The following is a 23,160-nucleotide window of genomic DNA, read 5'->3' as shown; positions in this document are numbered from 1 at the left end:
AGATCCAACTCAGAAGACTGAAAAAAGGAAAAGCCGGAGGAAACCAATCCAGAATACAGCAAAGCACAGAAGACTTCAGGATGGAGTTATCCAATAAAAGAAAAGTGGGTTTAATACCATCCTGGAGAACAAAGAACAAGTTAAATAAGCAATAAAGACACACAATAAAGGAAAAAAGAAAGGCAAATCACACAAGAAAAAAACTACTCCATAATAAAATTCAACCAAATAAAACGGAATGGAAAAGTTGTAGTAAATCAACTGTGAGAGCTGAGCACTGAATCCATTACAATATATAATCTAAGTATGAACAACTGTGAGAGTTATGGTTTGCCGACAGAAAATAAATGTTGTAAACAATGACAAAGTAGTAGTAATAATGATGATAAGGATATTACTAATATAGCTTATAAACTGAGAGATTGGTGGGGGAAGAAATACAAAAGCACTAATTTCCTAATTTTTCATAATATGGAGGTAATCAGTACTATCAAAAATTGGAAAGTGAATTAAAATGTTCTAAACTTCTACTTTTTTTCATAATCTTTTTTCCTTAACTTTAAGGAGCTACTACTTCTTTTGGTGAAAGAAACATTTGTTTGAAGTTCAATGATTTAGAAATTTTACAGTGTTTATTTCTCTTTTCAAATAAAATTAAATTTAAAAAAGCTTTTTACTTAAAATGGATAATATGATCCCATATATTTAAAATTTAAAAAAATATCTATTTATCTATCATAGAGAGATGTCTAGAATGCTATAACCCTAATGCTAATGATGGTATTTCTAAGTAGTGGAAATTTAGGTTAGTTTTTGCTCTTACTTTTATAATTTTCTATATTACTTGATTTAAAAATATATAGAAATATGTATATTGTACAACAACAAAGCCAATTTTAAGATGTCACGGAATTTTAATTAGTTCTACTCACCAATAGCTTTGGTATAATGTCTCGCTCCAAGAAGTAATTCTGGGGCTCGGTACCAGAATGTTACAACTACTGGATCCAAATCTGCTAAAGGCTTCAAAGGTGAATTAAATAATCGGGCAAAGCCCATATCAGCTGTAAAAAAAATAATAATAATGTTAAGTAAATAGATATTTACAAATTTAATTGATTACTCTAATTTTACCATTGTTACTTAGTAAGATATGAACCGTGCTGAATTCTGGGAGAAAAAACACATTAAACATCTCACCCCTTTCAGAAGTCTAAATATAAAAGAAGTTTGGGATCTTCATTCTTCGCAAACTAGTCACTCACTCTGCAACTGGGTCAGAGACAGGCTCTGCTGCCAGAGTCAAGGGTGAGCCTACTCCTCTGGGCAGATTTCCTTCCCTCTGCACACCAGCTTTGGGGACAGGGTTCTTACGCTGCATTTCCACTCTTTGTAGTGGTCACAAACATGGAGAAACTAAACCTGCTCGAATAAGGCTTCCCATTATTTGTCAACAGGCTTGTTCAAAGGTGTAATCAGAAGTTGACCATACAGTATGTTAACACCACTATTTTCCCCCATTTATTTGAGTTGAATTGACTAACTAAAAAGCATCATAGTATTTTTTCTAAGCTGGATAAGACTTTAAAGGTCACATAATTCAATCACCTCTTTTTTCAAATGAGGAAACTGAGGTTAGAAGAAATTAAGTGACTTGACAAATGTCGTAAACTCATGCCCCAGAGCTGGAGCCATGGTGAGATACAGCTCGTGGCAGTTATCATAGTTTAATATGTATTGTAGCTATTCAGGCACGGCTGTTCATCCCCCTAAACCGTAATCTTCTTAAAGGCAAAAAAAGTGTGTCTTTTTCATCTCTCTATCCCTTTTAGTATCAGGTATAGTGTTGTTATACATAGCTTTTGCTAAATATATGTTGAATGAACAATCACTATTCATACCACCTATTCAAAAATTTCAAGATTCATCCACCATTTGTTTAGTTTTGCTCTCCTAATATACATCTTTAATGAAGTAGGCCCTAGTCTAATATAACTTAATCATTAAAGTTAAAAAAAAAAAAAGAATTCAGCAAAGAATTAAAACCATGAGTCTCACTACTAAATACTGGTTTACAGAAGAACTAATATTTCTTCTTAAATGTGAATGCTTTAAGCTGTGTCCCCCAAAACTGCCAACATCATATGTACTACATAAAAGTATAATTCCAAACTAGATTATTTTATTATATAAATTTTCCTCAAGTCTTATAGTAAAGAACACACCTGTAACTACAGATTGGCTGGGTCTTTTGTATTTCGCATGCTGTGAACTTCCGTTTGATTTGATTGGACGAAATCCTTAGAAAGCCCGTCTAAGGACTTAGGGATTTGATGATGCTACGGCAGGTACTGACAGGGCCCGGTTCTCAAAGGGAGTCACTGACTAGGAGTACTTTGAGGTGTACCAAATGTTCCCACTACTAGAAAATTTGCAAGCTTTATATCATAAAAAGTACTTCAAGAGTCTAATTAGAAGTGGAAAGTGAAACTTGGGGGAATTTATCAGGGAGGACGGGGAAAAGGTTTAGGAACACCTAGGTTTTTCTTCGTTGGTGAAGTGGTACAAATCAGCTGATAATTCTAACTCATATTAAATCTTACAACCAGAAATTACTATTTACTATATTATACAGTCCCACAATCCTGCTGCCTTTAAATTAATAGAATTTAGTTACATTTCTTCTACCCACACACAAAACAAACTAAATAAATGTGACAAACACAACTTGGAAATGACAATGAAAAAAATAACCAGTTAAGATAAATAAATTTAGCTCTATCCTTATAGGTTATCAGACCAGAAATAGGTAAAATTTTGCTTTGATACGTAAGAAAACAGAGCTATCAGAAAACATGCCAAGGTACAGAATGAGTGTTAATTTTCTCCCCCCAAAGGCCCACTGTAAGACAGGCTTGTTATAACTTAAGGTTCTGTACCTCTCTGGCCTCAGTGGCTTTCCTAGGTTGTCCCTCCTAATCTAGATGAGGTCAACAGAGGCATGTGTTCTGATCTAACCTGGCTCTGGTGAACAGAACTGCTGGTATAATTACTAGTACGCTGTATGCCCTTGTAACTACAGGTGAGGCTGGCTTCTAACAGGGATAGAAGCCACTCATCTCTATAGGCTATTTTTAATGAAAGTAAAGGTTTCTAAGAAACTTCGTGGCTTATTTTATAATTAGAACACTTCAGTCTCTAAAGATTGTCTGACATCTTTCAAGACTGTGAAACATTTTTCACTTTGAATGTATACTCTTTAGAAATGGCTTCAATCATACAGAACTACATGAATATATACATATTATTACAACAAAAACTAGAAGTGATATAGCTGCCTACAAAAGTTTTAAAAAAGAGTGCTACGCTGTGACTTATCAAAGATATAACATACCAATTTTTACTCTTCCTCGCTCAGGACCTTCACCCATAACTAAAATATTAGCAGGTTTCTGTGGAAACAAAATAGTGTTTTTTTTCAGTAGACAGTAGTGGTTTCTTTTAAATAGACAATAGCCAATATAACATAAATCCACCTTTAAAAAAACCTCATTACTCAAAAATTAAAATCAAACACAGGAAGTCACCAAAGAAACTTTACTTGTATATATGCAAAGCAATACGCAAACTTCAGAAGTCCATGTAGGGCAAGGCTCTTCTTGACCCCTTTATCAGTCTGTTTTTACTACTGTGGAACATCTAACAGAAAAGTTAGAGTGTTGTGGTTCCTTCTAACTCTTTCAATCATATATGATGTCTTGCAACTTAAAAGGAAAATGAATCTTCAAAGATGATTTAATATTAAGTAGCAGGTTAATTACAGGGAAGGAGCCACCTGATAGCCTTTTTTGAAAACGCTAAGGTATGCATCTAGGTTTAAACAAATAAATTACAGAGAAACCAATTTAGTAAAGTCTTTTCTAAATGAGTTAGCAAAGTAATAGGAATTTTCCATGACCTGAACAGTTTTGAGGTGTTTATTTTTAAATAAAAAAAGGAAGCTAAGATTTAAAGTGAGATTTCATAAAAGTAGTATTTCAAACAATTTTAAAATCTCTAAAATTATACAGGATTAATTGTCATCTAGAATCTGCTATGGTGGTATTTCCTATACTAACATTTAATGGTCGTGCCCTCTTTAAGGAGGAGGAAGAGAAGGAGGGGGAGAGAGAGAAGGGAGGAGGGAGAGGGGAAGAAAGAAGCAGTCCCCGAATCTCACTCATCCTGGAATCCTGCTGTACACTTGATCTGACTTCAATTCTACCAGTCTGCTAGATGAAACTAGATTAGAACATCTTTCAAACATTGATCAAAGCCAACTTTAAAATCGAATTAAAGATTTTAATGAAGGCTGTTTACAATGGTAACCAGTTCACAGGCTTCCCTAACCATATTTAGTGATAGCCCCATGCTATTACTGACAAAATGTAACTTATAGTATATTATTCTAACAACTACTAAAGATCAAAATTATTTTTTTATCCCTAGCAAAAAAGGAAATACATTGCTGAAATGGTAGCATATACATTTCAGAGGTTAAAAATTCCTACATTTTTTAAGGTGAGGAAACTAGGCACCAGAGAGATTACATGACGTGCCCTAAGTATAATCAACAAGGCTGAGGCAGCCAGCAGAATTTACCCCACCTCTGAACAGCCTCATGCTCCCTTCTTAGTATATCATTCTGAAAGCAATTTTACGTAGCAAGTTTTAAAATTAATGTGCATTATTGTGATAATAGTAATGACAATGTTTTATTCAGGAAAAGTCTTCAGAACCTCTATCATCACCATACACACATTCCTGACCACTGGGATAATCGGCTAAGTACCAAAAGGAAGGACAGCACTAACAACATTCCCTGTGGGCGACCTGCAAGTGCTGCTTAGCACAAATAAAACTGCTTTCGAGCACCATGTTAACCAGTCAACACTGGGTTAGTCTCTGCAGAGACTCTTAGAGCTCAGCCTACTTCAAAACAAAACCAGATTTCTGAGACTTGTGTAAAATGCTGAAGGCAGAGGAGGGCTTTCCAAGAGGAATCCAGCAGAATTTCTGTTTGGCTGAGGGGAAAGGCTGGCTCTCAATTCACAATGTGGACTCAGGAGGGAACTTTCATCTTTGTGCTAGAACTCTCTTCTCATGGTTCATCAGGGCAAGACTCCCTAAACATCTCCTGAGCATATTCCCTACTCTTTAACACCATTTAGGTTCTCTTCCCATCACATCCATCTTCTGTACTGTCGCCAGGATTCTTTCCAAAACACAAAGCTGATCATGTCGCTCCCTTGCTTCAAGTCTTCCACAGTAACATGGAAAATTATTATAAGACTAGGTGAAAACAGCAGAACACAAAATGATAGATAGACTGTGACTAGAACTAGATAAAAAAAAAAGTGCTATGAGTATGGACCATAAGAACAAAAAAGAGAGTGACAGAGGTATGGATGAACCTTTTCAAAAATTACTTTAAATGCTTTTGCTATGTTTTATTATTATTACCAAAATATTATTTTAACTTTAATTTGTCCCTCACCACCTGTGAATAATATCCAAAGCCCTTGTGATGGGATGCAAGGCAGCTGTAAACTCATTCCCACCAATCTCTCCAGCCCCAACTTCCACCACTCCATACCGCTCTGGCCACATGTTTTCAGGGTTCTGTGACTAGACCCTCACAACTATGTCATTGCTACCCCATTGTTTCTGCCCCAAAAGACCTTTGCTCTATGCTACTTGACAAAATCTGATTCTTTTATTCCTCCCTAACGACATAAGTAATACATGAATACATTTTGATTATAAACAATTCAAACTATAAAGTCACATACTGTTAAAAGTTAAAGACCCTTTAACCACCCATCACTTCTCCAGAGGTACAAGCTGATCAACTGGTTTGCTGTGATGGATTTTTCTAGCACTGGAGTGCTCAATCCTAAAAGATTATCTCCATAACTGGCAAATGCACAAGCACATATGGGCATCTCTCCCCTCCTTCTATTTCAGATGGAGTGGAAAAGATCTCTTTCTTATTCATTCAACAGCTGGGCCCAGATCTGAGAAGCCCCAGGACAGGTGGTATTGGTCAGCCTGCTACTAGGCAAAGGGGGAAAAAACTCCCTCTCTTGTTCTTCATTTTATTCTAGACTTACTGGACTGGTTAAGATCCAAAGTTGGGTTTGAGCATTGATGGGGAATAAACACGTTCTTTGTCAAGGTGTGGCCTAGTATTGAGATCTGGGGCCAAAGCTCCAGTTAATAATTAAAAATTACTTTGCTAGGAAACTCTCTATTGCATGCTCTGAAGCAGGTCTTGGAGCTAAAAGCCATTATCAACACTACCTTTCCTTATAAGTGAAATTAAATTCAGTTTGGGCATGCTACATAGTCATAAACAAAAGAGAATGGGGCTGTGCTGTCTTAGTAACACTATTTATAAACAATGTGTCCCTCCTCACGTTATTTTCCATGGTAGCATTCCATATGCCCCAGAGCATGATATCCTGATTTAGTAGACAAATCTAACACTAAATTTGTGAATGTAATGGAAATCCCAAAAAAAAAGACAAACACCCTAATGATCATGAATACTCTCGTCAGTACTTCTGTTTTGTTGCTTAATCAGTTGTTGGGCTCCAAAAAAAGTCATTGATATTTCCTAAAACAAGATGTTTGTACTGCAGAGACAATCATTCTTGTAGAGGCTGTTTTCTAGAATTTCTTGTGCTAGGGAACAGTACACTGATGATTGTGGCATACAGCAGGGATGGCAAACTGGTTTCACTTAAGGGGCCAACTCTGATAGAAAAGTAAGGACTGCAGGGAGCTCTATCTTGAGAAAAACAGGAATTGGGCTGATCAGGAAACCACCATTATCAACCAGAAGTATCTGACATAGGGGCGGAAGTGGTCAAGTTAACTGCAAGAACCTTTTATTTTAGGGGTGAAAATGGGGTCTTCACACGTTCACCAACGTACCAAGGCAAAATGGAGACTTAGAGTCAACAGGAAAAGCTGATTCTTCATGAATCTGTCTATGAAAAGAAGACAGCGATCCATAAGAAACCACTGTCAATGCCATTCTCCAAGGCTGGTTAAGAATTAAACTTTCACAAATGTAAACAACACAACTTGGCAGCACACTTTCTAGATACTCAATGACTTTGTTTCAGTTTGGTTGTTAATCATTTTGTACTATAATACATACTGAAAAAATTAAGTAACTGATATCTAATAAATGAAAAGCAATAGGATATACTGGAGTATATGAGGAAGCCATTTGGTTTAAAACTAATTTGGCTGATCTTGTTTTTCCAGAAAGGCCTGATGTGGCCACACATTTTATGTCTGCTTTAAACATTTACAATGTCCCAAAGACAAGAATGATGTCCTTAAAGATAGGGATGTAGCTTCCTCCCTATATCAGCATTTCTTTAAGGATGAGCATCTCTTTCTGGAAACTAAGGATTAATTACTGACCTGTTGTGCTCACCTTGTGACCACTGACCTGCTGTGCTGGGAAAGCAATCTCGTGACTGTTGTAAAAGGGGTATTTCTGTCAGACGTGATGTATGCTCCTTGTTCCAAGACAGTATACAACCCCACTTCCTTCCATGGAGAAGGAGGCCCCCCGGGCTACAGTCCTCAGACTTGGCTCATAATGAACTCACCCCAAATTTTGATTTATAGATTGATTATGGATTATTTGCATCAAAATATATATATATATATTTTATATATATATATATATAACATATATGAGAGATTCAAATGTGGGCAGCAAAGTTTTAGACATAAATTCAGTAATTTTTAATAAATTGTTTTTATGAAATCTTCTAAGGAGCTAGGTTATAGATAGAAATTTGGAAATCCAGTGAAAGAGATATGGAAGATGTCTTTATAAAACAGTTTTCATTTTTTCTTCAGAGCTATAAATTTGTATTTTTTATCTCTAATACTAAACATCTTTAAGCTAAAAGAGAAATTATCAATGTCTAATAAAGTTGTTTCTTGCCTTTTATATAAACTGGAAAAAATGTATAGAAGAATTCTTAACAAATTCTATCTGCTTCCTGATAGAAGATAAATGTTACCTGTGACAGTTAACTTCATCCTCTGCAATAATAGTTCAAGTACGATACATTCATTCATTGAGTAATTCTTACTGAATTAAGAGGGATCAGGAACTAGAGATCAACAAACAAACAAACAGTTCCTGCCCTCAGCGAGGTCACAGTCTAAATTAACGGGTGGGTGAATGCAGGCAAGGAGAAGCTTCACGGAGCTGAGGACACCTGACCTGCCTGAAGTGTGAAAGACCAGGAGCTGGTCTGGAAGGTAAGGAACAGGAGACAGGGTGCCTCAAGAATTCACTAGTCCTTCTCTTAAACAATCACAGAGCTGGGTCTGCACCCTCTGTGGGGGGATGGAGGCAGCACAGGGCAGAGTGCATCACCTTTGGGCACTATCAAAAGACATATGCATGTTTACTAGTTTTTTATTTACCTAAGAAGTCCTCTTTTAAGAAGAGGAATTACGTTCTTTGTCAGAGTTGGTGCAAATCAAGATATTTTATGAAATAAGCATTAACTTCCTGAGAGTAACTGGGTTAATATTAGATGACATTTCCTTTCAATAAGCCCCTCATGTTTTCCAACAGTTCAGTCTACTAACTCTACTTTTTGTTTTCATATGCTGTTTAGGTATAACAAAGTTAAACTAAAATGGTCTTTCACCAAATTGTGAATATCATCATCAAAATTACTTCAAATAATAAACATGATTCAGATTATTAGTTTAAAATTGAGATCTTTTAAATCTATGGATTTTTAGTTTTTAAATTACAAAATTCTTTAGCTGTCCATTTTAGGCAGCTGAGGCACAGAATACTAGTTTAAGTGCTAATAGATCAAATCTGGAACATAACCTCCTTTTTTTCGTTGACATAAAGATCTGCTTACTGTCACAGAGACTAGTACAGGCAATATTCATTTCATAACAATGGAACATGGGGGCACAGAACAGAAACTCCATGGCAACAGAAATAAACTTTCAAATTTCTAGGCACAGACATATCTTATTTGTTCCTAATAAAGAAAGTGTGTGTGTACATATTAATATATGTGTGTATATTTTCCTTCCCAAGTCTGATTTATTTAACTGCATTTCTATAAAACAGTAAAGTTTTATAACAAATTTTAAGCAAAGAATCTAATAAAGAGTCAAGAAAAGAAAATGTAACTCTTACTTGAAGACTAGCAAAGTGAATAATATTAAGGAAATCAAATGCATCTTAAAGGAGAGGTATTAAGGGGCAGAGAAAGGATAGCAAAAATCTTTTAGTTTTCAAAATAGTTCTAGTTTCACTCATTATGAATTTAACCAAATTTACCAAAAAGTGTACATAGTTTATATTCAAATCTGAAAATCACTGTAACTCCAAATAGTACTCTAAACAATGTTAACATATGAATTTGGTAGTATAACAGTAATCAGTGAATAGCACTATTTTGTCTTCTGTCTTCCCAAGTATTATTTTCTTGACAAATCTAGATGTCTCTATATTACCTTTACTAACTGTATTGTATCCCTCTATAACAGATGGTTGTATCTCCTACAACCCCCACTTTTGGCATCAACCTTAATGATGCTCCCATTGACATTGTTTGTATAAATTATACTACCCCTAAAAAGAAAAAATCCTGACACATATACCAGGAAATTTCCTTGGGATAAATCACAAAAGTAGAATTATCAGATCAAATAATATCCACAGCTTTATTGTTCTAAAATTAGAATTTTGTTTTGTTATTTTAAATTTCAAAGGTAGTAAGTGCTCAATGGATATAACTAGGGCAATGAAGAAAAGCACAATGCGCTTGATGACTGAAAACAAATCATCTATAATCTCCAAACTAACAGATGACCATTATCAATATTTCAGAATATACTTTTTTGCCTTTTTCTTACTCCTTATAAAATTAAAAAATGGCATCATACTAAATATACTGTCTGCACCCTCTTTCCTCACTATTTATCATGAAGATTTTTTTTCTTTTTTTGTGAGGAAGACTGTCGCTGAGCTGACATCTGTACCAATCTTCCTCTATTTCATGCGGGATGAAGTCACAGCATGGCTTGACAAGTGGTGCTAGGTCTGCGCCTGGGATCTGAACCTGCGAACACTGGGCCACCGAAGCAGAGTGTGCAAACTTAGCCACTATGCCACGGGGCTGGCCTCAATCACAAAGATGTTTTAGTCTGGAAATTACTCTTCTGATATGATCTGAATAAATCATATGGATTCATCATAATTTATATAACTCAGCTCCTATTAAACATTTAGGTTGTTTCTAGTTCCTTAATAAAAGAAAAAATAATGCCATGACAAACATTTCTGTATACATCTACGATAAATTCCTAAAATGTCAAATTATCAGGTAAAGACTATAAACATTTTTAAGGTGTTTTGATACACATTAACAGACTTTGCTCTTGAAAGGTTCAAGTATCAGTTTTGTAGCTTCAACATTGATAAAAACAATACCATTAAATGTGATAAAAACCAAACTGCAAGACCAAGAGCAATGTATACCTATATCTTATATCTATATCATAAGGTTTTATAATTTTTATTAGCTAATTGATATCTAATAGTAACAAATATTTTAATTTGGCTATCTTTCATGGATAATCATATGTTCTGATTTACACTCCGTAGGTTTGTTTTATTGAGGAAACTTTGGTTATTAAGCTCACATATTCAAATCAATTCTCTATATTTTAGACAGTAAAGGTATATTCAATTATTTTTGCCATTGTTCTAATATATTACTTTCCTCTTGTTACTAATTTTACATTTTATATTCCGTAAGAATATTTTTACTAGTGTTTTTACATTTCAGCATACCTATCACATCTTTAGTGATAGTTGTCAATTCTTGAATAGTTAGCAATTTACCTCCAGTTGTAGGTGGAATAAATATCCCAACTTTTAAATATATATTTTACATCCTATGAGCCATGTGGGATTTAGTGTAGTTTTAAAATATAAGTAAAAAAAAAATTTTATTATAGACAAAAAAAATACTTCTCCCGAATGACATTAAGGAATGATGCCCTTTTCAGTTGTGAAATAATTTCTGGTTTATTATATAATAAGTTCTCATAATAGTGTGAATCTATTCACTCAATTTTGTTAATACTTCTGATACTTTTGAAAAACACGTTTTTCTTCCTTTTAGAATATAATACGTGGTCTTGTAGAAAAGTTAATTTTTTCGAATATGATTAAGAAAATACAACTCACTACCCAGACTTAATCATAATTTTTGGTATACTTTCTATTGTTATCTACTTTTTCACACAGATTTTATTTCCATTATAGTCATCCCTAGGTTTCCACAGGGGATTGGTTCCAGGACCCCCGCAGATACCAAAATCCACAGATGCTCAAGTTTCTTATATAAAATGGCATGGTATTTGCATATAACCTACAAATGTCCTCCCATACTTTAAATCATGTCTAGATTACTTATAATATCTAATATAATGCAAATGCTATGTAAATAGTTGTTACACTGTATTGTTTAGGAAAAAGCGACATGGAAAAAAAAGTCTGTACATGTTCAGTACAGGCACAACCATCTTAGGTCTTTGGATTCCTGGTTGGTTGAATCTGCAGATGTGGAAACAATGGATATGGAAGGCCGATGGTATTTTGTAGTCTGCTTTTTCTCTTAACATTGTAACAACATTATTTAAACTTACCATAATTTTAAATGACTATACAATAGTTCATCTTTTCTACATGTCATAATTTGGTCAATTATTTTCTAGTTGTCAAACATGCAAATTTTTTTTCAATTTGTCCTTATTAATAATGCTGTGATGGTCTCTTCACCATTTTTATACTATCCTTAAGAAAATTTGCTAAAAGTAGGATTGCTAGATCAAAAGGAATCAATATTTTTTAAAGTTCTTGATAATTCTCATTTTCTAAGGTTGTAATTTATGACCAAGCAGTGAGTGTTCATTCATTCAACATATTGAGGGCATGTCATGTATCATGCACTGTCTCTGACATGTGATAGTGGGTAACAAAATAGATATGGTCCTTGTCTACATGGAAGCGAGGCGTTAGAAAAGGTAAACAAATAGATTAAAAATTACAAAGTGTAATAAATGCTATGAAAGAAAAAAAATTTCATTAAAGAGAATAACGGGGGACCTACTTTGAATCAGGTGGTGAAGAAGAAAAAATGGGGGCACTAACTTTGGATAGGGTAGCCAGGGACGGCCTCTCTCAGGTGACATTTAAGCTGGGACCTGAGGGATGAGAAGGAACTAGCCACAGGAAAGGGTTACTTTTGTATGTGTTATGTAAGTGGGTGTAGGCAGAAGAAGTTTTCAGGCAGAAGGGAAAACAAGCAGGCTCTGAAGTGGAAAATAGCTTGGTGTAGTCAAGAAGGCATTTGTGAGTAGAGCATGATATACAGGGGTACTCTGGCAGGAAATGTGGTGACAAAGATAGGCGGGGGCCAAATAATGCAGGGTCTAGTTTGCAGACAAAATGTCCTTATATCTTGAAAATGAAAATTCAGAAAGAGTTTTAAGCAGGGAAGTGACAGTTTGACAACAGTAACCTAAATGTTAGTTATGTGCCAGGTCCTCTATACAGATTAATTCATTTAATGCTCAGAAAAACTCCATATGAGTAGGCATCATTATTCCAATTTATAGATGAGATGAACAAAGCCAGAAACTGAGCTAGTTCATATTAACCATCTCACACTGGCTCATCAGTAGCAGAACTAAGGTTTAAACGCAAGCCATCTGGTTCCAGAGTCTATCCTCTTAACTACTGCATTGTACTGCCAGTGTGGAACTGAGTACTATCATTTGACAAAAAAGACGATATTTTCATTTGAGAAAATGGCATCTCCTAAACATTACTGCATTACTTTGCTAGTGAAATTGGACTTTTAAAACTACATATTTAAACACACATACATGTGTTACAAATATATAGTAAATTAATGGCTTATATCATGTGTGGTCTTTTGGTTAGTTGGTGTTTTTCTTAACGACTTCTATGATCTTTTTTTTAATATGTTTCTTTTTCTAATATGTTTCAAAAGTTTTTCTAGTATTTTGTTTGCCTTGCAAACAACCGGTCTGAAGCTATATATTTCTGCTTACTTGTATGATTTCAAAGAATTCTGACATTGGGATATTTCTTGCAATTTGCAACAGATGTATACATTTAACTCAAGAGTATCTTTTTTACTTCCAAACTATATTTTAAATGGGACATTTTTCAAAAGATGATATCTAATAGTTAAGAAAACATAATTCTGCTTTTATTTCTAGTTTTATTTTATTGTGTTTTGAGAGATTAACGTAGAATGTGTGCCTTTGTGAATACCTGCCATGTATATCTTTATCTTATAGTAGACACTGAACATTTCCAGACACACAATTTTTTGAGTGAATGTTTGTTTTAAAAATCTATTCTTTTATATAGCCCCAAATGCCAACCAACTCTATTACATCACATTGCTTTAGTCTATAATTTTAGTTCATTCTTTACTTAAAAATTTCATCATAATCTGATAGAAAAATGGCAAGGTATGTAATTACATATTTCTATTTCTTTTTGTAGAACTGCCAAGTTGAATAAACTACAAACTCTTTGCTTTTAAAGGATTATTTTAATTATTCTGCCATTATAAAATGTTTCAATCTTTCGAAATAAAATATGCTTTATCTGATACTGTAACTTTTTTTCCTATATTCAGACACAGATTTTAGACCAATAGTTCTCAACATTTGTCTTCCCCTAATCATTTGAGGAATACGATGGACTTCTTCAGAAGATGAGGAATTATAGTTACATGATTAAGAATAAGGCTCAAAGGAATAAAAACCACATGATCATCTCAATAGATGCAGAGAAAGCATTTGACAAGATCCAACAGCCATTTATGATAAAAACTCTGAACAAAATGGGCATAGAAGGAAACTACCTCAACATAATAAAGGTCACATATGACAAACCCACAGCCAACATCATACTCAATGGGCAAAAAGTGACTGCCATCCCCCTGAAAACAGGAACGAGACAAGGATGCCCTCTATCACCACTCTTATTTAACGTAGTACTGGAGGTTTTGGCCAGGGCAATTAGGCAAGAGAAAGGAATAAAAGGAATCCAAATAGGGAGGGAAGAAGTGAAACTCTTGCTGTTTACAGATGACATGATCTTATACATAGAAAACCCCAAAGAATCCATTGGAAAACTTGTAGAAATAATCAACAACTACAGCAAAGTTGCAGGGTATAAGATCAATTTACATAAATCAGTAGCATTTCTATACTCTAATAACGAACTAACAGAAAAAGAACTCAAGAACACAGTATCATTCACAATCGCAACAAAAAGAATAAAATACCTCAGGGTGAATTTAACTAAGAAAGCAAAAGACCTATACGACAAAAACTATAAGGCTTTTCTGAAAGAAATAGATGGCGACATAAAGAGATAGAAAGACATTCCATGTACATGGATTGGAAGAATAAACATAGTTAAAATGTCCATTCCACCTAAAGCAATCTACAGATTCAACGCCATCCCAATCAGAATCTCAATGACATTCTTTACAGAAACAGAACAAAGAATCCTAAAATTCCTATGGGGCAACAAAAGACCCCAGAATTGCCAGAGCAATCCTGAGAAAAAAGAACAAAGCTGGAGGCATCACAATCCCTGACTTCAAAACATACTACAAAGCTACAGCATGGTGCTGGTACAAAAACAGGTACACAAATCAACGGAACAGAATTGAAAGCCCAGAAATAAAACCACACATCTATAGACAGCTAATCTTCGACAAAGGAGCTGAGGGCATACAATGGAGAAAAGAAAGTCTTTTCAACAAATGGTGCTGGGAAAACTGGAAAGCCACATGTAAAAGAATGAAAATTGACCATTCTTTTTCACCATTCACCAAAATAAACTCAAAATGGATCAAAGACCTAAAGGTGAGACCTGAAACCATAAGGCTTCTAGAAGAAAATGTAGCCAGTACACTCTTTGACATCAGTATTAAAAGGATCTTTTCGGACACCATGTCTTCTCAGAGAAGGGAAACAATAGAAAGAATAAACAAATGAGACTTCATCAGACTAAAGAGCTTCTCCAAGGCAAGGGAAAACAGGATTGAAACAAGAAAATAACCCATTAAGTGGGAAAAAATATTTACAAGTCATACATACAACAAAGGTTTAATATCCATAATATATAAAGAACTCACACAACTCAACAACAAAAAATCAAACAACCCAATCAAAAACTGGGAAGGAGACATGAACAGACATTTCTCCAAAGATATACGGATGGCCAATAGGCACATGAAAAGATGTTCATCATTGCTGTGCATTAGGGAAATGCAAATCAAAACTACACTAAGATATCACCTTACACCCATTAGAATGACAAAAATAACCAAAACAAATAGTAACAAATGTTGGAGAGGTTGTGGAGAAAAAGGAACCCTCATACACTGTTGGTGGGAATGCAAACTGGTGCAGCCACTATGGAAAACAGTATGGAGATTCCTCAAAAAATTAAAAATAGAATTACCATATGATCCAGCTATCCCACTACTGGGTATCTATCCAAAGAGCTTGAAATCAGCAATTCCAAAAGTCCCATGCACCCCAATGTTCATTGCAGCATTATTTACAATAGCCAAGACGTGGAAGCAACCTAAGTGCCCATCAACAGGTGACTGGATAAAGAAGATGTGGTATATATACACAATGGAATACTACTCAGCCATAAAAAAGAGCAAAAGTGTCCCATTTGCAACAACATGGATGGACCTTGAGGGAACTATGTTAAGTGAAATAAGCCAGATAGAGAAGGACAATCTCTGTATGACTCCACTCATATGAGGAATTTAAAAATGCAGACAAAGAGAACAGATTAGTGGCTACCAGGGGAAGGGTGGGGTGGGGGGTGGGCACAAAGGGTGAAGTGGTGCACCTACAACACGACTGATAGACAATAATGTACAACTGAAATTTCACAAGATTGCAACCTATCATTAACTCAATAAAAAGTTTTAAAAATTAACCAAAAATAAATAAATAAATAAGGCTCAAAAAAGTCAGGGATGCCATCAGCTATTAGTTGTGTGACCTTAACCTCCATTTCCTCATTTGTAAAATATGGATAAAAATGATGACAGCCTAATCTTGTTGCAAAGATTAAATGTGACTAATGCATATACAAGGCTTAACATGATGCTTGGTATATAAAAAGTCCTAAATATATTATAATGATAATTATAATGGCAGCTAACACTATAATCTGTTAACAGTGATTCACCACTGCACTGATTCCTAAGAAAGAACTTCCTGGGGTGGGGGGTACCTAGGCATGTTTGTCAATGCCTGCAAGATGATTTCTCTATACCACTCTATGAAATGCTAGTCCTAATTGCTTTTGATCATCTTCTAGCTTTTAGTCATTTATGGCTTCTTTGTTTTGCTAAGGAAGATTAGCCCTGAGCTAACATCCATTGCCAATCTTCCTCTTTTTTTGCTTGAAGAAGATTAGCCCTGAGGTAACATCTATGCCAATTTTCCTCTATTTTATATGTGGGACACCACCACAGCATGGCTGGTGAGTGGAGCAGGTCTGCGCCCAGGATCCGAACATTCGAACCTGCGCCACTGAAGTGGAGCACATGTAACTTTAACCACTCAGCCACAGGGCCGGGCCCACATTTATGCTTTTTATAGATTAAAAACTGTTTATTATTAGTAACAGCTTTTAAAAAATTAAAGTAATAAAAATACACATTCTTGGGGCTGGCCCCGTGGCCGAGTGGTTAAGTTCGCACGCTCCGCTGCAGGCGGCCCAGTGTTTCGTTGGTTTGAATCCTGGGCGCGGACATGGCACTGCTCATCAAACCACGCTGAGGCAGCGTCCCACATGCCATAACTAGAAGGACCCACAACGAAGAATATACAACTATGTACCAGGGGGCTTTGGGGAGAAAAAGGAAAAAATCTTTAAAAAAAAAAAATACACCTTCTTGTATAAAATTAAAATACAGAAAAGTATGATCAAAGTGAAATTTACCTGAAATCTTACCTCACAGAGTTAAGACATTACAAACATTTCAGTGGACATAATTCCAAATTTCTCTAAATCTATATTATTTACATCTAATATAAATATCTTATAAGGCTCTTTTGATTCTTATATTTGTTCACTCAATAGAGGACAAATAATAAATGCATAGTACTATTGCATTTATCCTGTTTTATTTAGCCTCCCCTATCAGAGTTATTTGGATATTTCTGGATCAGAACATTGTTAAACAGTGGTGACAGAAGGTTAGAATGACAGTGATTGTTGACTTGGTATATATACTTTTCATGCTTGGAGGTTTCCTTCTTTTCTTGTTTTTATTAAGAATTTCAATCAGAAATGAATATTAAATTTTGTCAAATATTGAATTTTGCAAAGTTTTACATTTACAATCATTTAGATAACCATAGTGTTATTCTCTTAGTATTGTTAATATGGTGAATTCTGTTAATAGGTTTACAAATACTGAATCAGCCTCACATTCTTGAAATGAGCTTTACTTACTTAGAGCATAGTATTCTTTTAATGTCCCCCTGGATCCTATTTGCTAACACTTCATGAAGATATATGCATAAATATTTATATGTGACACTGGTCCACAGCTGTATGCATTATCTTTACCAGGTTTGTCTCAGTGTTATGCTTCCTTCTTATAAAATTATTACAGAAACTTACTTTCTTTTGCACTACTCTACAACAGTTTATATAGTATAGGATTATCTGTTACTTGAGGGTTGAATCACTGCTGAACTACTTGCGTTTGTTACATTTTTTAGAGGTAGCCCTGTGATAAATGTCTTTATGTAGTTACAGGTCTACTTAGTTTTTCTACGTCTTCTAGAGCCAATTATAGTAATTTATAATTTATTTTAAAATGCTTATTTAATCCAGGGTTTTGTAATTCTACAGAATAGTTCAATTACCTCTAAAGAAATTTAAATGGTAGTCAAAAATCATCCATCCCCACTTCAATGCACTAGAATCAGAGTTTTACAGATGACTTACGAACTTTTAAGAGTAATTTCTGTATTATACAAGCTATTCCTGGGACTAAAATCATATTCTGAAGCTAATATAATCATGATAACAAAGCAGAACAAAGACAGTACACAAAAATATTACTGATCAATCTCACTTGTGAATATAGATGGAATAAAATACCAGCAAAGGGAATCCAATAGTGACAGAAAACAAATCAAGACTAAGTAGGCTTGCTCCCTCCCACTAACACAAGAATGGTTCAACAGTAAAAACAAAATAAAATCTTATAAATGCAAGTTACCACGTTAACAGATTAAAGGAAACAGCCATATGACCATTTCAAAAGACGAGAAGAACCATTTAATAAAATCCATTCTTGATTTAGAAACAAATGACTTGATCAGATATAGACGGGAACACCTTTAACCTGACGAAAGGTATTCACTAGAAGCCCAGAACAAACATCATACATAATGTTGAAACTTAAGAATTCTCATTAAGCACAGAAAAAACAGTGAACTCAATTATTTACCACTGCACTAGTAAATAGGTCCTAGCCATTTACCATTACCAAATGACAAAGAGAAAATGCATTTCATAGATTTCACTTTTTACTATCTTTTTAAAATTTTAATATTTCTGCAATTGGGTTATGTCTTCTCATCTCTGTGGTGTGACAGTCAAACCGGCAGCATGCTTTCCTTCTTAGTGGCACATAAAACAATGCTGCAGCTTTCAGTTTTCCAGTGTTTGCATATGATAATGTGGTAGGTTTAGCACAGATTTTGAGTGTACTGGTCTCACAGGTGGGAAGCTATTGAGGAATTTTAGGTAGGGGAATGATGTGATGTGATTTACTTCTTAGAGGGATCATTCTGATTGCTGTGTAGGTATCAGACCATATAAACACAGGGCTACAAGTAGGGAAGATCACTTGGGAGTTTTTGCAGTAATCCAGGTGCTCTGGATTAGAAGAGTAATGATAGAAATGATAAGTAAAGCCATAAGGCAATAAATGGAGTCCAAAAAATTAGTAAGACAGAACACTAGCCACTACAAAGAGATCCTGAACAGTGACAGTATTATCTGCTGCAGGTATTACCAAGAATTACTACACCATGGAGGGAATGGGAATGGTCACTTCTAAGATGCCTTCCAACTTTATGGTCTATTAGACTATGAAATTAGGGAAAACAAAAAATGGTCTTGATTTCAAATGGTACATGGTGTTTATATAAACAGATTTTTAAACTAATGAGTTAAAAAAAATTAGCAGTCAGGGGCTGGCCTAGTGGCATAGAAGTTACGTTCTTGCACTCACTTCCGTGGCCCGGCGTTCGCTGGTTCAGATCCCAGGCGCAGACCCACGTACCACTCATCAAGCCATGCTGTGGCAGCAGCCCACATACAAAACAGAGGAAGACTGGCACAGATGTTAATCAGGGACAATCTTCCTCAATCAGAAAAAACAAAAAGCAAGCAGTCTATTGTTTACCTTTTATATTTGTTAAATAGGCATCTTAGACTGTACTGACCTGAACTACAAGCCTATCTGCGAAAAGACTGGATTAAGGCAGCTGAAACTAATCTTAGAAATCCAGGTATCTATTTTAGAACAGAGTTAGGAATCTTCAGATTATATATGTACTCAGAGTATTATATCTATAGCATGATATAAATCTAAGGCAAATTATATATAAATTAAATAATAAAAAGACATACAATAAAGTGATACTGTAAAAAGGAAAAGTAAAATCCAGCTGTGCTGAGGGTAGGAGACTTTAATAAAGAAATATGTTTTCAACAGTTAATTCAATAACTATTGCTGATTTAATATGGAAATTAATTGTTGTTTGTACTCGAGGAAACTTTCAGTTTTACTAAATCTACAAAACAAATTCCTAGATTGTTGATTAGAACAACAATTACAAACATTTACACAAAATCTTGAACTTTTATGTTGAACTGACTTTAAAATATGGCGAGCTGCTTGTGCTTATCTCTGTAGGAAGAGTTCCTTTTACCCTCTTATTTGATCATTTCTTATTTGCTTGTATCCAGTGAGGAGATATGGTTGTCAAACTGAGAAAGACTTAATAAAAGATACATGTGGCCTGAGCGCCAGCGACTTCAAACAGGTTGATAACCACTTTAGCTGAGGTAAGAAGAAACCTAATCCAAACTATTCTATCTTTAAAGGTCAAATTACTTTGGCAAATCTTCAGAAATCTAGAAAATTATATAATCCTCTAAGTCCTGACTCTATTACTAGAAAGTTAGACTGGAATATTAATTTTTATATGCTTTTTCAGAGTATAATTCAGAGAACAATAAAACCATTTTAGGAAAAAACATTTCTGGGTATTCTGACTACAGACAGTGTATTTCTCTTTTGCTAATGTAAATATCTAAGGGCCAAAAGAAAAAGAGTGGGAGTTCACCATTAACATATTAAATAAGATAACAGTTTATATCAGATGCAGGCAGAGACCTAGTGAATCTTAGCTCCAATAATATGATTCAGATGTCCTTTAAACAAAACCTTCCCAAATCTGTCCTGTTTTTGGAAACACACTACTCTAGATAACAGTAAATTTTGTTGATAAAAATGGGAATGGTTATGTAAATTACATAATGATGTATATCACATCAACTAGGTTAAAAAGAAAAGAGATATATCTGACTTAAAACTCAGATAATTCTCTACTTCTAGTCAATATTCAGGATCACTCAAAATATTATCTTAAACTCTATTTAAAAAAAAAAAGTGAGATTATTTAGGATATCCTAAAATTCAGGATAACTGTTCTAGACCGGTGAGAAATCTGACTAAAAAGATTCTAGCACTGTGCTGATAAAGTGTCTGAGAAGACTCACTCAGAATCTAAGGAAAAGGAGTCTAGAAGCAATATGCAAACCAAATAATATACTATTTTTATTATTGACTTGTAATCTGCCCATATAAATACATATGATATTTGCAGTTGTGCCATTTAGTAAAATTAAGTGGGCTTTTTCCTTATTTACAAATAATAGAATGCAGTCCATTATATATGCTCAATATTAATATCAAAATTAAGTAAATACAGCATTTATGAAGAAATCAAATGAACTGCTTACAAATAATCAAATCCTTTCAAGAAGGAAAACTGCCCAATTGGTCTTTTAAGTAAAGATAATTTAGAATAAGCTCAATATTCATAATGTTAACCAAAATTAATGTCAACCTCATTTAAATTTGCTTTAATCAGTTGTTATCAATAAAACTTGTTTTATCCTCAAGTCAAATTTTATGGAATGCAATCTTATATGTTTTGACTAGCTACACAATTAAACAAACAAAATTAGAGTAAATCCTTGGAGTTTCCAATAAATGAAGCAAATCTCAAGTAATAAACAATGATTAAACCTGAAAATACACAGCATTTTTCTTCCAAAAAGCTCTGTTTTAAGGAAACATGCTTAGTATGTTCCCAACACCCATTTCAGGGAAGCTAAAGCACAGAGAAGGGAAAACAGAAAAGAGGCCGAGAAGGCATGCTCCTTTCTCCCAACTGTTCATTATTTTGTCGCTCTGCCTCTTTACACATATTGATAAGCTCAGGGTCCTTTCTGCTTGGTGTTTTGTTTCCTAAAGAATTTAACGGCCTTCTTTTTAGACAGAAAGAAAGTGCATGTGTGGCTTTTTTTTTCTGATATCATCCTTTACTAACATAAAATAAAACAAACTAAGCTACACTGAATATTATGTATGAACGTGAATAAACATTTTCCTCATTTTTCTGGTCCAGATGAAACACTTTTTTCTGATTATAACAATAATATATGTTAAATGCAAACTATTCAGACATTTTAGAAAGGTATTAAATGGAGAAAGAGAAACTTGCCTAAAATTTCCAACCCATATATAAACCCTGCTTAGAAAACTATATTCCTTAAAGGGCTGCTGCTATTCAAAATGATTTTATTATCAATGTCAAGAAGTGTTTGCCTAATAGATAAAAGTACTTATAATTTAGGACTAAGCATTTTCTTGAAATTTGATTAAGTTTTTTCCTTGATGTCCTCTTTTTCTAACCATGTCAAATATCTTTTGGGAAACAGTTCAGAGCAGTGGCTTTCAAACCTTTTTGAACACAACCCACAGGAAGAAAATCATTTCTTATTACATGACCATATTCACATAGAAACATATATAACTGAGACAAAAGTTTCATGAAACAATAATTGCCCTTAATACATATGATGTTCTCTGATATTTTCTCTACTCTATGCTATTCCATTTAAAGCATAAATAAATAAAAAGGCTGTTGTGTTGTGTGATTTCCTGACTCACTTATGGCTCACAACCTGCAACTTTAAAATCACTGTCCTAGAAGAAATTTCCCTAAATTCAGTGGTTGGTCCAGCTTTGTTACAGTTCTCCAAGTAACAAGAATCAAGTCATTTAACCTCTTTGCCTCTCAGTTCTTACACTTACTCATGATAGAGTTCAGCAGACAATAAGAGAATGTCACAAACAAACCATATAGTCATGAGCAAACATTACTATTAGTAAGCAAAACTAATAAACCAGGAAATCTTTCACTCAAATAAAAAGAAATCAGATCCAAAATACCGCAATAATTCATCATGCTCCCATCAATACATAATAAGATACCTTGATACAGTAGGCCCTATAAAATTGAGTTTGAGTCAATAGCTCACTCTGAGATTTTGATCTTTCTTGATGGTTGCTAGGAAACCAAAGCATCCTTCACCAAGGACGGCTGAAGCCCCACCAACTGATTCCAAGTTACCCAGTATAGTTAAAATAAACCGCAGGGTAGTAGCACTATCAGATTTTTTTTTTTAAATAAGTCAATTAAAGCTTTGAAATAGCTCCAGCATCTTTTAACTATGTGTATGCAGTGGCCCCCAGGGCTACTTCAGAACGTGTACTACTCACAGTAGCACATCTCCACTGGGATACTGCCAAAGAAAATCTCTGTAGAGATTCATTTTTTCAGGAAATT

The 23,160-nt window shown here is 34.5% G+C and overlaps 1 protein-coding gene across 12 annotated transcripts in view; it reads right to left on the bottom strand.

The window, feature by feature from the left end:
* Positions 1-23,160, bottom strand: part of CDK8 (cyclin dependent kinase 8) — a 125,236-nt gene that overhangs the window by 19,376 nt on the left and 82,700 nt on the right. For 11 of the 12 annotated variants that reach the window (XM_044777402.2, XM_044777401.2, XM_044777404.2 and 8 more), the window contains 2 exons: positions 3,395-3,452; positions 933-1,064 (listed from right to left, as the gene is read on the bottom strand). In XM_044777402.2, the coding sequence (XP_044633337.1) occupies positions 933-1,064; positions 3,395-3,452 (190 nt within the window). The remainder of the gene's footprint in view (positions 1-932; positions 1,065-3,394; positions 3,453-23,160) is intronic. The other variant, XM_070520428.1, reaches the window with a different exon arrangement.

The sequence above is a fragment of the Equus asinus genome, chromosome 11 (assembly GCF_041296235.1).
Source record: "Equus asinus isolate D_3611 breed Donkey chromosome 11, EquAss-T2T_v2, whole genome shotgun sequence".
Classification (NCBI taxonomy): domain Eukaryota; kingdom Metazoa; phylum Chordata; class Mammalia; order Perissodactyla; family Equidae; genus Equus; species Equus asinus.
Note: the sequence above shows the minus strand (reverse complement) of the source record. Positions and strands in the feature narration are given on the sequence as shown.